General features: G+C 40.9%; 1 protein-coding gene across 1 annotated transcript in view; it reads right to left on the minus strand.

Annotated features, from left to right (window-relative positions):
* The window catches only part of C5 (complement C5), a 92,679-nt gene that overhangs the window by 11,046 nt on the left and 65,806 nt on the right, over positions 1-15,827 (minus strand). Inside the window, exons 26-33 of the mRNA XM_047768295.1 lie at positions 15,213-15,372; positions 13,157-13,252; positions 11,694-11,865; positions 8,565-8,770; positions 7,016-7,168; positions 6,140-6,205; positions 4,935-5,016; positions 3,885-3,933 (exon numbers count right to left, since the gene is read on the minus strand). Coding sequence (XP_047624251.1) covers positions 3,885-3,933; positions 4,935-5,016; positions 6,140-6,205; positions 7,016-7,168; positions 8,565-8,770; positions 11,694-11,865; positions 13,157-13,252; positions 15,213-15,372 — 984 coding nt within the window. The remainder of the gene's footprint in view (positions 1-3,884; positions 3,934-4,934; positions 5,017-6,139; positions 6,206-7,015; positions 7,169-8,564; positions 8,771-11,693; positions 11,866-13,156; positions 13,253-15,212; positions 15,373-15,827) is intronic.

Here is a 15,827-nt window from a genome sequence, read left to right on the forward strand (position 1 = left end):
CTAAAATTTTCACAATAGATACTTTATTTTCAAAAATATTTCAAGGACTATCCTTTATCTAGGAATTGTGCTTATGGGGAAGCTCAAGAGAAAGACAAAGAGGGTAAAATGGGAGATTTGGATTGCTGTTTTTTTCCTGGTATGAGAGAAAAAATACTGAAATAGGGAATCAGGAAACTTGGGTTTTATCCCAGTTCTCCTGAGAGAGTTCACAAATTATTTTCCCTTTCTAGAGCTCATTTTCTTATTTGAAAAATTAACTGTGAAGAAGTATGAACTTGTATTTTAAATTTATCTTTATAATTTTAAGGCTTTGTTTTGAGAGGTAGAGAGCTTGCTGCTAAAATTAAGCAGAGTCAGAATATTTAAAAGAGGAGCAGGTTGATAGCATAGGGACTGGAGGGGAGTGTGGTACTGCAAAGGCTGAGTTTTAGATTCCAGCCTCACCTTAAGATGCAGGAGAGACAGCTAGACATTTGAGAGTGGAGCTTGGGAGAGCAGTCAGGATTAATGGAAGAACCTGGGGAGATGGCCTTGTAAGGGGGAAAATGAACTGATCTCACCCAAAGGAATGAGTATGAGTGAAATTGGAGGTATTATTTGAGTTAGTGAGGTGGCAAGGGATCTCTTTTCTCTAATCACATCTTATCGAGCAGATATGCAGCAGACCCAAAAGAAGTTTTAGATGTCATATTTAACATAAAAATTTAAATATTATAACATTTCTGGCTTATTAAAATTTAACCCTATTCTTCATGAAATTAACAATATAGAAGAAAATATAAGGCAACTTGGAGCTGAAATATGACATCCAGCATCTCCTTAATTGGATGGGTAAGTGTCACTAGAAGCAGAGAACTCTGGCTCACAGATGCAAATACTCTGTCAACAGGATGGAAAAGGGCCTCCCGAGTGGAGGGTGTCTGTGAAAAGTTGCTGGAGCCTTGATGACTGGTTGCCATAGCGACCGTTTCAACCGAGGAACAGAAACCTTCCTTTCAAGAAGCCCTTTGCCTGCTGCCAAAGACAGCAATCTTTCCCAAAGGCATTTTGTTCCAAGGGAAGGAGAGAAATGAAATCCTTTTTTCTTTTCTTAAGAATACAACAGAGAAGTTGTAAAAAGCTAAATACACGAAAGAGACCCTCTGAACGTAGAAACTGTGTGCTGGCATTTTTTAAATCAGGAGAGAGTATATTTGAAGGGAAAGAATTTCTCACATGAATAAGTACTACACAGTTACATTTGGAATTTATCCAACCTAACTTTAGTATCACAGAGCCAAAAGTGTGTTCCACCTGTTTTTTTTTTTCTTTTTGAACATTCTGTCCCCAGTTTATAAAAACCAAAAGATAGAATATGCAATATTGCATCTCTACTGCTTTCTTTTGTATATTAATCTGGGACTAGGACTCCGGTCAATGAATTCAAATGAGTAAGTTTTTGATGAGAGCCTTTTTATGTACAGTAGAGTTGTGGAACTACTAGTAGGCACTTTAAGATCAGATAGTCCACTATCATTGCTTTATAGAAGAGGCCCAGGGAAGTTAAGTGATTTGCTGAAGGTTCATGTGAATCCTTCACGGCAGAGGCTGGTCCACAGGGGTCCAGCTCCACTCACAGAGAGCCCTTCTCATTTCCACTTAGGGTGCTCCCTGTAGGTCCCATATGTGGACTCCAGCTTTGCCCAGAACCTCATACCTCCCTGTGACAAGTGCTATGGGTTTAAACCATTATCATACCCCTTCCAGAGAAGAGAGGTACCCAAGAGTAGGAATGGCAATTAGCAGAAAGAAAGCTGTCTGGGATAAGGTAATAGGCCCTTAAGGGAGTGAAGGGTGTGTGTGAGGGGGAACAGAGAGCAGAGACTGAAGGACGGAAGGAAGGAAGGAAGGATTTCGAGCAGGCTAGTGATGAAGGATTTCTGAGAAGAGAATGCCTGGGCTGGGGACCACAGGCGAGGCTGAGCAATGCTGGGAAGCAGATGTTGATAAATAATGTGCTATTCCTTGAGGTCAGGGGTCTAATATTACACTGATGGAAGGAAGCAGTTTAGAAACTGGACTGGGTGTCAGGGTCTGGGGTTTGAGGCCCTAGCTCTGCCTCTGATTCTGTGAGAACCTGGTAGGTTACTTCACCTCTTGGTGAGGTTTCTTTACCTCTAAAGTAAGGGTATTACTATATCATCATATCACCCTAAAATCTTTTAGCTCTAATCTATGACACAACTCCAAGGAGTTTCTTTTTTTTTGTTTTTTTGTTTTTTTTTTTTTTTTTTTGCTATTTCTTTGGGCCGCTCCCGCGGCATATGGAGGTTCCCAGGCTAGGGGTCGAATCGGAGCTGTAGACACTGGCCTATGCCAGAGCCACAGCAACGCGGGATCCAAGCCACGTCTGCAACCTACACCACAGCTCACGGCAACGCCGGATCGTTAACCCACTGAGCAAGGGCAGGGACCGAACCCGCAACCTCATGGTTCCTAGTTGGATTCGTTAACCACTGTGCCACGACGGGAACTCCTCCATGGAATGTCTAAGCTACCCATCCTGAGTGCTTTGCATCATGTGTAAGATCATAAGTAAAAACAGCAAAATATCAGTCACAGAGGCAACTGGTGTTGAGAACAGGAAGAATTAAGGAAATAGAACAGAAGAAGAGGTACTAAGAGATGGTGGAAATAAGAAAGAAGTCTGTGTTCTAGTCCTGGCTGTGCCATTAACTCATACACTTTGTGTGATCATTAAGATATATATATATATACACATTAATGATCACACAGAGTGTATGAGTGTATATATATGTGTATATAGACATATACATATTTTCAAAACCATATATATTCATAAACACTTTAGGACGGTGTCTTGTTAAGTGGGATAATGGCCCCAAAGATGTCCATCTCCTGAACCTGTGGATTTGTTACTTTACACAGCAAAAGGGACTTGCAGGGTATGATTAAGTTAAGGATCTTGAACTTGGGAGATTCTCCTGATTATCTGGGTGGGCCCAGTGAAATCACAGGGGTCTTTATAAGGGAAAGAAGCAGGAAAGTCAGAGAAGGAGAGACGATGATGGAAGCAGGGGTCTGAGTCAGAGAGAGAAACTGATAGATGCTGTGCTGCTGGCTTTGAAGATAGAGGGAGGGGCCACAGTCAAGGAAAGCAGGTGCCTCTAGAATCTGGAAAAGAATAGGACTTGGATTTTCCCCAGAGCCTCCAAAATGAACATGGCCCTGATAACACCTTGACTTTAGAACTTCTGACCTCCAGAACTATAAGATAATACATTTGGGTAGTTTTATGACATTACATTTATGGTAAATTGTTACCTAGCAGCAATAGGAAATGAGGAGAGTAGCCAATTCAGGCCTTGGAGTTAGCTAAGGATTCAGCATCTGTAGTTCTCAACACTGGCTACCCTTAGAAGAACCTCCAGGGGTAGGGTGGAGTTCTGTATAGTTTTAAAAGCTCTCCAGCTAAATTCAAAGTGCAACCTGACTTGAGAATCCCTGGCTAGCTGGCAGCGGCCAGGGATTTTGCTGGGCGAATGTGATTTTTCTAAGGAAGTAGGAGCTGCTTCTGAAAGAATCCTTTGCTCTTTTCCTAATATTTATATATCACACCTCCACCTTTCTGGAAGACAAATTAATAGTATAGAGTTTGAATTAGAAGAAGGTCAAAAGTGGGAGGGAAAACTATATACAAGCAAAACAAAGCTGTTCTGTACAGTAAGTAGCTATTTACGAATACCTATGTTCCACATTTTAAAAGTATGCAATTTTGCATCTTCTGGACATTCTTAAAATTCAAAAAGATTTGGAGAGGTGATACTCTGGCAGAAATTAGATCTTGAAGTTTACTCTCGCCTTGGTGGAAATGGGCTCACCTGGCACAGGCCACTATGCGCTTGTATTCTGAGCTGCTGTAGCTGGATGCTGGCACACACAACAAACAAACAAAAATAAAAGTAAACTGTTTTGTAACTGTTTTGGAATGTGTAAGAACAGAATCATTAATGAGCGTATCTCTGAACACATTTAAAAAATGATCTGTGATTTGGAAGTTGGTACTTTTGATGATTTTAACTGAAATTTGTGGCTACTGACAATCCCAGGAAGTCTTGAAATCATTAGAACAGTTTCTTGCTCTCCAAGAATTTATAATTTAAGGAAGGAGTCATTTAAGGTAAATGTGTTGGTAACATGTTTGGAGAAGGTAGCAGGGAGGAGGAGCTGATACTTGGATTTGCTGGAAGTTGGAAATTTCTTGTAGGAACAGGTTTCTGAGCCATAGACCGATGCCATCAGGGCAGAGGAACAGCACACACCCTGTCCCTGGGGCCATGGGTAAGGGAGGACTGGGGTGTGTGAGTGGATTTGCTTCTGGGCTGGGAGGGGAGAACCAACCCATCAGAAGAGGGATCTAAGGGCCATAGGTAGAAAAAAGACAGGAACACTAAGAAAAGATCACAAGTCCTGGAGAGAGCAAATTGAAGATGTGGGCAGAGAAATGTGCACTTGCCAGATCCCTTGGAATACAGAAAGGGTAAGGGGTAAAAACCCAACAGAGTGGTGAGAGGCACTCAGGGCCCGGGAATGGAACGCTGCCACAAAAGTAACAGAAATTCAAGGTTCTGAGACCTTTCTGTAGCTTTACAACTAGTTATATTATTAAAAGTAACTTTTAGTCAAAACAATTTCCAGATTAGTAGTGCATACATCTAGCTTATTTATTGTTAATTAATATCAATTTCCAACTAATATTAAAGCTACCTCTATGATAATAAATGGCAGTAATGTTTACTCAGATGTCAACTGCTTGAAGAATTTGATTAAGAGTTTTTTTTTTTTAATTTAGCATGGTTTTCCTAATCAGGGAAGCTCTTTGGCATTCTTCATGCTTAGCCAAAATGATAGGGTAAATCACGCTCTTTTACCTTCAATATCCTGGATTTCGATTTTCAAATTAAAGCTGCAAACTTCCTCAGAGGTACTGGTTTTGTGAACCACAGTTTTTACCTATATTGGGACAAGTGAACAAGATTCTATTTAAAATGGGGAGTAGAAAAGGTATTCAGACAGTACTGTGGCTGCAAGTGGGAAGCTTGATGTTCTTTCATCATCCAATGCAAATGGTATACATTAATTTCCCAGCAACTGGACTTTCAGAAACTCCATTTGAAACATAGTGAGAATCCCAAAGTAAGCAAAAAACCACCTCGGTCCAAGCAGAACCTTGGTTCAAATCCCAGGCAGTCAAATCTGAGCACCTCACTCTATAGGAAAGTTTTTAAGACTTTCATCTTCGTGTCTATACACTCTAATTTTACCCATAGCACCCCAAGATCATGAAGTTTGTTTTTCTCTAGCCCACAAACCACTGCAGTAACAATAAATTATAGGTGTACATGGACGGGCAGACATGCTGCCCAAAGTAGCAACTAAAAGTGACAGAAAAGTGGACCATCCATCTCCTCGACCCTCATGCAGTCTTATTTATTTAGCTGCGCTTGTGGCATGAGGGATCAAACAGCAGTGACAATGCTAAATCCTTAACCTCTAGGCCACCAAGGACCTCCCCTGCAATCCTGTAAACCATCTTTGAAAGAATAAATGTACTAAAGATGAGCTCACAATTAAATAATCAATAGAATGTTAATTTATGCTCAGAACACTCAGCATACTGAGTTTATTTTATTTTAGGCATCTGGCAGTTACAAGTTTTTCTAAGCTGTTTATGTGTGTCCATGCAGTCTATGGTTAAAATAGAGGAAACTTAAGCCCTTACATGTATACATCATTCCCCAATGATGCTGAATAAATGAAATGTGACCATACTGACCACAGCATCCACGTATATATGTGAGTGTGTACATACCTACATGTCATGTATATATATAGAAACATAAAGTTATTTCTCTCTATATATAATTATATACATCTAATTTACATAAATACAGAGACTACATACATATAAAGATTAGAAATTGTGGGGTTACCTACCAAGATAGCTAGAAAAAATAATAAATGACTTACTTTAGTCATGGTTACCCAAGCCCAGATTTCTGTAACTTTGTGGCAAAGTCAACCTTCTTACATGTTTCTTAACCCCAATTAAGTCCACTCATCATGAAATACTCACATGCACTGTAGCCAAGCCACTGTTCTGTCCAGTACTGAACACAACAAGGTCATCATTGAGAGGCACCTGGAAAGATTTTTGCATTCAATATTATTTCTCATGCAGATTTGCTTTTCACAAACACAGGCTTGTGGGCAGTAAGAACTATTTCCAGTTATTAGTGTATTTAAATATACCTTAAAATAATCTAAAATGTGGTAATTAGAAAAATACGTATTAGCAGCTGTCAACTGACAGCTGCTATTACTGATACAGAACCTGGTTTTTCCAATGCGTTTTTTCCTTTGGGAAATTCTCATCATCTACTGAGGTTTTCATTTTAAAAACTCTGGTAGTAGCAAAGGACATGGGGCACATTGTTGAAGCCATTTCCAATTTGGCCACAGACTGCGTGTGTGACTGGGATCACGCAGAACCACTGGCAGATTCCCCAATGTGTTTTCTCTCTTACTCTACTGCCAAGTTTTTGTGTGTTCTGTTCTCTATATGTGGAATATTCTTCCTTTTTTTTTTTTTTTCACCTGGCCAACTCCTTCTGATTCTTCCAGATTTAAACTGCCCACCAGGATGCATTTGACAAACTCTTCCCACCTCTCAGCCTGGCCCACGAGGCTCCACTCTGTCCATTTCCCTAGCAAAGATTTTATTTTTCAGTGTTTGTCTAAATGACTCTCTCCTCCACACTACAAGGGTTCTTTGTGTTTTCCTTATGAATCCCCAGTGCCCAGGGCAGAACAAGAACCCCTGCTTAGGACATAGGAGGTACTCATTTATATTTTAAGGAGTGAATAGTTACATTTGTAAAAGAAAGGTGGAACAAATGATTTCAAAGGTCCCATCCAGTTATAAAATATTATAAAAAAATCCATTATTTACCTCTACTGGCCTCCCAATGAAATTCTTCTCTGTAATTTTATAATGGTGGAAGTCACCTCTATGCTTGTAAGAAACTTTGACATCCATATTCAAGAGGAAATTTTTAATCAGGAGTGAATACTCTGTCAGGCCCTCGATGGCATTAATTGTATCCTATTAATAATCAGCAAGGCACAAAAATAGGTTTACTCATTTATATACTCCCTGTTGACACATAACCTTATGAGAGGGTGAGTCAGCATTGCCTGGGGATGAGGCTGGCTGAGGGAAACTGGTTGAGGATCCCTGTGTGGAGGTGGAAGAATGCTCTCTCCTTCCCCCAGTAAGGATGCTGCTGTTAGCAGAGAGAGGGAGGAAGTGTGGCTTCAGAGCCAGGTTCTCTACATGTCCTGAGCACACGACCGCAGGAAAGTTGCTCTTTGCAGAATGCCTCCAACTCCCTGCATGGCTCTGTATCTCCATCCCATCCTTAAGTCTCAGCTTAAATATCTCCACAGTGAAGACACAAAGAAGCTCCCCCTTTCCATTTTTCTGTTTTAATGTTCTTCCCTTCTGCCCTTTAGAGCATTCATCTCAATTTACAATATTTTTATGTACAGTTTATCACTGGCCTTCCCCACTGCAATGTAAGATTCATGGGGGCAAGTAGTATATCTTTCTTGACATCCATTATAATTAGTAGCTACACACATGGTAGCCATTCAACAAGTATGTGTTAAAGGGATAAATGGAAGAACTTAATTTTTTTTTGGACCTCCTCTTCCTCATCTGCAATATTAGGAAAAGTGGTTATATCAAGAGATAGCAAATTCATGTCTATTCCCTCTACCCATATCCATGTAGCCAGTGCTCATCAGTGAGGCCCTCTTTCCTGCTAAGCCTCCAGTTGTGCCCAGGATGAAACCATTTGCCTCCCTGGATTAAATGATCACTAAGGTCATCCTGAAAGACCCCTCTAGCTCTAAATGACACACTGCATCGTCATTGTCCGAGCATCCAGGGAACAGGGAAGATACTGATATTTGAGATGAACTTGAATGTAGATTATATTATACAACTACATAATAGTTATAATGTAAACTATATATACTCAAATGAATTTACATTGGTAGAGACAGAGAAACATATTAATAATCATTATTCCTCTCACTTTTTACTTAGTTTTGAGGAAGGGAATATCGTACCTTTGTCTGCATGGCAGCCACTGTTTATTACTTAGGATTTAACATAATTGCTGAAAACCCTCCTAGCCCTTCATGGTAATTAAGAATCATAAAGGAAGTACTGGGCTTAGAGTCAGGAGACATGAATTCTGATTTTGGCTCTACCACTAACTTCCTGAATGAAGCTCAGGGGGCTGACTTCCTCCTCTGTATGAGAAAGGTGCCAATGCAGATAATCTCTCAGGGTCCTTTATTCTAGTCATTTATTCATATCTTTCTTATGCTCTTTTGGTGACGGAAGCATAGAGGCCAGAGGAGTGTGGAATGTATGGTGCGAAGCGCTAACAATGTCTTTAGGAGGATGAAACAAGAGAAGGAACTGTTACCTGGGTGGAATAAAAGCCACCTCCATACCTCTGCTCTTCTGATAGCCATTTGATGATTGGGTTAACATAATTCATGTCTCTCAAGTTCAGACTGGTAAGTAAGGCATAGGCTGTGGTTTCTACCATACGTGCTGTACCAGTGTTAGGTACAGATCTGTCTTTCTTTTGAAGATCATCTTTCCAAAAACGATAAATGGGTGGATTACCTGAACATCAACAAATCATCCGGGTTAATATGATTAACAATGTCAATTTGGCATAGCAATTCTAGCAGGTATCTAGAATCTTACTCTCTTTTTCAACTTTTTTTTTTTTTTTTTTTTTTTTTTTTGCTTTTTACGGCCACACCAAAGGCATATGGAGATTCTCAGGCTAGGGGTCTAATTGGAGCTACAGCTGCCAGCCTGTTCCACAGCCATAGCAATGCCAGATCTGAGCCGCATCTGCCACCTACACCAGAGCTCATGGCAATGCCAGATCCTTAGCCCACTGAGCAAGGCCAGGAATCGAACCTGAAACCTCATGGTTCCCAGTTGGATTTGGGAACTCCCAGAATCTTAGTCTTTTGTAAGAAGAACTTTCTCAAGGTGATGAATACAAACGAGATCCCTTAATACAGGGCTGTTTGTCTTTATTTAGAAAAGTCAGCATGGAATGTCTACATGTAGTAGGGAGCAGTAGTACGGTAGAGTGGAAAGGGCAATAAACTGGGAATTCACACCCCAGGTTCCAATCTCTACTCTACTACTAACTGAGCTGTCAATTTGGACACATTCTTTTAGTTCTGTAGGACTCAGTTTCCCAAAGTGTATACAGTACTTTCTTCCTGGCAGTGCAAATCAAGTGAGATACCAAATGAAACTTTTTGATAAACCAGAAAGCACCATACACATAAAAGCTTACTACTATTATGGACACTAGAAAATAGAGAACTTTTCTCCCTGACCAAAAAAAAAAAAAAACCCCTACATCCTAGAACTTATGAGATCACACCCAAAGCTTTAGTTTAGTCTTCTATTATCTCCTCCCAATTTAAAACACTAAAGACAATTTCATAGATGCAGAACTTTTCATGAATTTGTTTCTAAATTATATATATTTTTATCGATCTAATAATTTGAATCTGTCACCACAAATCCTTTTTGAACAACTATTTTAAGAAGCCAGTAAAGCATATTTGGAAATCTTTTTTGATTAGATTAGTCAAAATTTCGATGCGTCTGTTTACTATTCATAATAACATTATTTGTATAACTTTGAACAAAATGTTTTCTTCTCTCTGGAGGCTATATTTAGAATGAAAGTTTTGGGTTTTTTTTTTTTTTTTTTGGTGTTTTTAGGGCCACACCCCACGGCATATGGAGGTTCCCAGGCTAGGGATCTAATCCGAGCTGTTGCTGCCGGCCTATGCCACAGCCACAGACATGCCAGATCCGAGCTGCGTCTGCAACCTACACTACAGCTCTTAGCAACACCGGATCCTTAACCCACTGAGCGAGGCCAGGGATTGAACCTGCAACCTCATGGTTCCTAGTCGGATTTTTTTCTGCTGCGCCACGAAGGAAACTCCAAAGTTTTGGTTCTTAAAGATACTTTCAGCTCAAATATTATTTGATTTATTAAGTTTCCTTTTAGCTCTTAAATTCTATGATTTTATGATTCATTTCTTATAATACCCAAGACATTTCTTTTGTGTTATTTTAAAAGTATTATACAAGTGGTTTTGAGGTATATATTAAGATTCAGTTATTTTTAAACGATGACAGAAGTCAAATTTTGTAGATGGTGATAAACCTCATGTAAGATTTATTAAACTTTTAGAAAACTTTAACTAGGAGAGGGCTCAGAAGTGCTCAAATATGTCACTACTGGTCCAGGCACATTGGCCAATGACCAGTGCTTCTCTCTATTTCTTTACTTTTTTTTTTTTTCCGGTCTTTTTAGGGCCACACCCATGGCATATGGAGGTACTCAGGGTAGGGGTGGAATTGGAGCTTAGCCGCCAGCCTGTGCCACAGGCGCTGAATCCAAGCTGCATCTGCGACCTATACCACAGCTCAGAGCAACGCCGGATCCTTAACCCACTGAGCGAGGCCAGGGATTGAACCTGCGTCCTCATGGATACTAGTCAGATTTATTTCTGCTGAGCCATACGGGAACCCCTCTATTTCTATACTCTTGACCCATAGGAAGCAATAACCTTACTCTTCAAAATGAAATGCATATCTTTGCAGTCAACATGGTATGCTACAAGCCAGGTCATGCACTCTTCTGGGACTCACGATGGCCCCATAGCACCTTGATGTGAATGAGACTCAGGCACTTCTTGCTCTGGGTACAAGCTGACCCGAACCAGGGTGCATGGCTGGCAGAGAGGAGCACAGACTGGATTTCAGCCTCAGTTCACCTACTTGCTTGGGTGCTTTGTATGGTGCACAACTGTATGCAGGAGTCCTGCAGGGCCCCTGTCATGACTTCCAAGGTCATGGTACTTCCTCACTCTTTCCTTCCCTGATATCACTTCCTATCCTCATCTCGATTCTCTCTAGCCACACTGGCCTCTTGGTCTTTCCTGGAGCACCAGGCATTCTCCTAATTCAAGCACTTGCTAAGGTGTTTCTCCACCAGCCTGCTTTCTCACCTCCTTCAGATCTTGATTCAAATACCCTTTTCTCAGTGAGGCTTAAGCCTGACCATTCTATCTGAAATTACAACCCACCTCCCGGCCCCTCTCTCTTCTCTGCTTTATTTTTCTTCATATCAGTCATCACTTACCTATTCACTCTATGCCATGTTTTAGTTATTTATCCTGTTTGTCTCTTCCTAACTGGAATGTAAGTTTCATGAAGGCCTGGTTTTTTGTTTTTTGTTTGTTTGTTTTTGGCTTTATCCCTGTAGCCTAGAACAGTGCCTTGTGCATAGGAGGTACTCAATACATATTTGTTGAATTAAGGAATGATGAATTAGGTAAATGAATAACGGGGCTTGCTGCATTGTGTTGTGATGGTTTGTTCCTTGAGGGCAGGGATTGTCTCATCCCACTCTACATCCAGCTACCCCTTCCCAGAATTAGCAGATGCTACAAGCTTAGCAGACACTTGACAAATACATGTCGGGAACAAGTCATACCTTTAACCAAAGCTTCTTTCTTCAGGGCTGAGACAATTGAACGAAACTGTGGGTGTGATTTATCTCCCAGGGAAAGAGCATAAGCGGCAATAGCCAGTGCAAAGGTGCTCCGGGTTGAGCGGGTATTTTCAAGCAGAAAGGTGTCAGCTTTAGTTAGAGCCATGCTGATTTTCTGGGAACAAGAGCAAAGGATACTTAAGTTTCTTTGTCAAGTGTTGACCAATCAACTGATGAGAACTATCCTCTGGTTGTACCCCGCTGGGGCAGGCAAGATGAAGAGTAGAAAGAGAAATGTCCTAGAGGAAATGGATGGTGTCTCCCTAAAGCAAATCCCTCCAGGAGAAGGAACAGAGCACAACCTGAAAGTGAAAACAAGATGGTCCACACTGGGTTAAACTTTTTGCTTCTGAATCCGCCCCTCATCTGAAGAGGTTTTTCCCACTTAGTTTCTGTGTCCCACATTAGACCTCGTCTCCAGGGAGAAGCAGCACCAAGCACAGACACGGTTTTCCCCAATCCTCCCCAACAGAGCTGAGGCAGATTCACATTTTCAAAAGGAGTTTTACTAAATACAATGATCAGGAGCAGAAAAAGAGCCAAGCTGCCAAAGTGCTTTTAGATCTTAAGGATTCCTGGGAAAATAGTCTCTATTACTTTATCCTGAGACAATTAAAATAGTTATTTTGGATAAGCAGGTGAGGAGGCCTCATGGCGCAATGCTGCTAACACTTTGCCTGGCACCTTCTCCCCCAGCTCCATCTGACTCTTACTCAGCTGCCAACTCTTCCTTGATTATTTTGTCTTATTGAATATATATATGCATGTGTGTATGTATACAACGATTCTCTTGAACTAAACTAAAAAATCATTTTGTTCTGTGATCTGAGTCCTATAAATCCCCTTGGGTTTTTCCGTCTCAGTTCTGTATGCTGGTTTGAAGGACAGGTCTGATTTACTTCCTTATCAGGGTCTCATCTCTGTTAACCTTGGAAATCTTCTATGTTGATTTACTTAAGTGCATTCTTTCCATTCTCCCTTCAGCTTCCAAACAAATGAAACAGCAAAACCCCAGGCAGCAAACATGGTATGGGGCATCCTCTGCAGTTCCACGACAGAGAATACAGAAGAACTCTGGTTTTCCAGGTTATGAAACAACAGTCACATTCACAGCCCAAGATTAAGCAGAGGTAAGGGAAGGAGGCTGGGGACATGGGGTCAGAAGTTATCAATTCTAGCCCCAGCTCTATGATTCAGATACACAGGACAATCAGATACACTTTTCCTACAGATCTCAGTTTTCTCAACTGACAGTGAGTGGGTGGGACTAGGTGTTCTTTAATATTGATCATAATTATGAAATCCTTAAATTGTGGAGCTAAAGTTATTTTCAATGTGCCCCACCCCCTCCAGCATATGGTACAGAACTAGATGATGGGTGTTGGAGAAAGAAAACTCTTACTTACCATCAGGGGGCACAGATCAAAAGCCTTTCTAATTCCAATCACAGCAAAGGCTGTAAGATATAAGGTGTTCTCTTGTGCTTCAATAGGCAAGGTACCCTGAAAACAAGCAATGTTCAAAAAGGAGAGTGAAAGAGTGTCTTTAAAGTGAAATGACCTGGCTCTAACCTCCACTTTGGGCCTACGCTCCCTCTCGTCCTTTAGGCACTCCAGATGGGCTGCTTGCATTTTCTCCAAGCTCTGAGTCTTACTAAGTGCATTCACTTGCTCTTCTCTCCCCCATCTCTCCATCCAGATTCAAGGCTCTACTTTACAGTTCACCCTCACCTTCAAGACCCTGGTAAAATGCCATTTCCTCTATGAAGCACTATTCTGCCTCTGTGCTCCCATATTTTTTCCTCTTAAAGCACTGACATTCCATCGCAACGTTTATAAGACCTTTTGGGAAGTGACCTTGTTACTTTCATGCCACTCACCTCTAGTCTCCAGCTCTTTAAACAAACCACCCTCTCCCCACTTCAAAATAACAGGCATTCTGTTTGCTCCACTTGGAACGCTCTGCCTGCCTCTCTGCTGCCTAGCTCCCAGAAGCCTGGTTAACTAATTTTCTCAACTCCTCCTATCTAGGTTGGATCTCCTGCTTTCAAAGAAACTACATTTCCCTTTTCTTAATATGTGTCACACATTTGAAACCACTTACTCAATGTCTTGCTTCTTTGCTAGGTTGTAACCGCCACGGTCTCAGTGACCACACCTGTTTTGTTCACTGTTGAGTCCCTACCACGTAGCACGTAGTACACTTAATATGTATTGTATAATACATCTTGATTGAATAAATAAATGAACACACACACACTTATATCTTGATTAGAGGTGTCAGTATTTACACCCTACTTTCCCTCCAGTGTGTGAGCTCCTTTGTGGCAGGGATACTCTCTGGTCTACTCCCCTCCCCCATGGTGCCCTTGCATGTTTTAGCTGCTCACTGAATGGCTGTCGAATGGATGCAGATAGTTGATGGATGGGTGGGATCTTAAGAAAAAAATGTTGTACTATTTTACTCTTCAAATAGCATCTAGATGATGTCAGTTGCCCCCGTACCTGGTGGGAGTTGTAATCTGCTATTATGGCAAAAGAGAACCACTATGGTACCCTGGTCAGTCAGGGTGGCCTCTGGTGTCTTGTACAAAAGGGATGGGACTGGGGCAAGCAAAATAAATACATAAATAAAAGCTGTTGAATCCACAAACAAATAAGCAAAAAACCCCCCAGAAGTTCCCATTGTCGCTCTTCGGGTTAGGAATCCGGATAGTATCCATGAGAACACAGGTTCAATCCCTGGCCTAGCTCAGTGGGTTAAGGATCCAGGGTTGCTGCAAGCTGCGGCATAGCTGCAGATGCAGCTTGGATCTGGCATTGGTGTAGGCTGGCAGTTGCAGCTCCGATTTGACACCTAGCCGAACTTCCCTATGCTGCAGGTGCAGCCCTAAACAAACAAACAAACAAAACCAAAGCCAAACCAAACCAAAAAACCATTCTGAAGAGTGGAAGACACTGTAGCAGTATTTCAGAGATTTTGTAATTCAAACATGTCAATGGATTCCAATCTCAAATAACACTTTGTTGTACTTTTTAATAAACTGACCCCCATCTCTTTTTTAACAGTGTAGATAGGATCTTCCCATCTTTCACTACAACATCTTGCAGCCTTGACATGTAAGCATGCTCTGAAATTCAGGTACAGATTCCATAACAAGTGTACCTGGACAAATTAGTACATTTTATACATTCTGAGGTTTCTAGCACTTGTGCCCTGTGACCCACTAATGCCTGTCATACCAGATGTCTAAGATCTCACTCATCTGATTTATCCTTAATTGTCTGAAGAGCAGGATGGGAAGACTTTTCAAATTCACCTGTACTTTCTATTCACCTGTACACCAGAGGAGTTTCTTGCAGGGCTACATATATTTTTTCCCTCTCTTCTTCATCCTCCTAAAATGGATGAGAACATAAACTTGTAAATAAAGTATTGCTAATTTGCATTTGTTTTCTTTACCTGTAATTTTATTGGTTGATACTCAGAATTTTCCTTGAATGATCCATTTCCTAGTTGACATTTCTCAACCAGCCACAATAAAGAATTACAAATTGAATTCAGGTCTTGATCTATATATTTATTTGCTTGTCCAAGTACTCTTAAAGCAAAAGCAGTTAACCTTAGAGACATAAATAAATAAATGTTTAGACATTGCTTCCCTTTTGGTTTTCAACTTAGTGTGTTTTAGTTCATACTACATTTATTCTTTAAAAGAAAATGTTTTAAAACATGCAATTCCAGAGTAAGTTGTCACCATTTTACAAGGGCCGGGAAGATTTTAGGAAGATCTCCAAAAACAGTCAAATGTGACCAGTACATCTTCTACGATTGCAATACTGTTAGCCTGCACCCAAGCTGAAAAGTGATGCCTGATGATTAAAAAAATTAGTCTCTAAAGACAATAGTGGTGAAACAAATAGTTTTGAGTCAAGGCACCGACCCATGAAGATGAGATATGCAAGATCAAAATCATAAAATTCCGGAGTTCCCCATCGTGGCGCAGTGGAAATGAATCCAGCTAGGAACCATGAGGTTTTGGGTTCGATCCCTGGCCTCGCTCAGTGGGTTAAGGAT

The sequence above is a fragment of the Phacochoerus africanus genome, chromosome 2 (genome assembly GCF_016906955.1).
Source record: "Phacochoerus africanus isolate WHEZ1 chromosome 2, ROS_Pafr_v1, whole genome shotgun sequence".
NCBI lineage: Eukaryota > Metazoa > Chordata > Mammalia > Artiodactyla > Suidae > Phacochoerus > Phacochoerus africanus.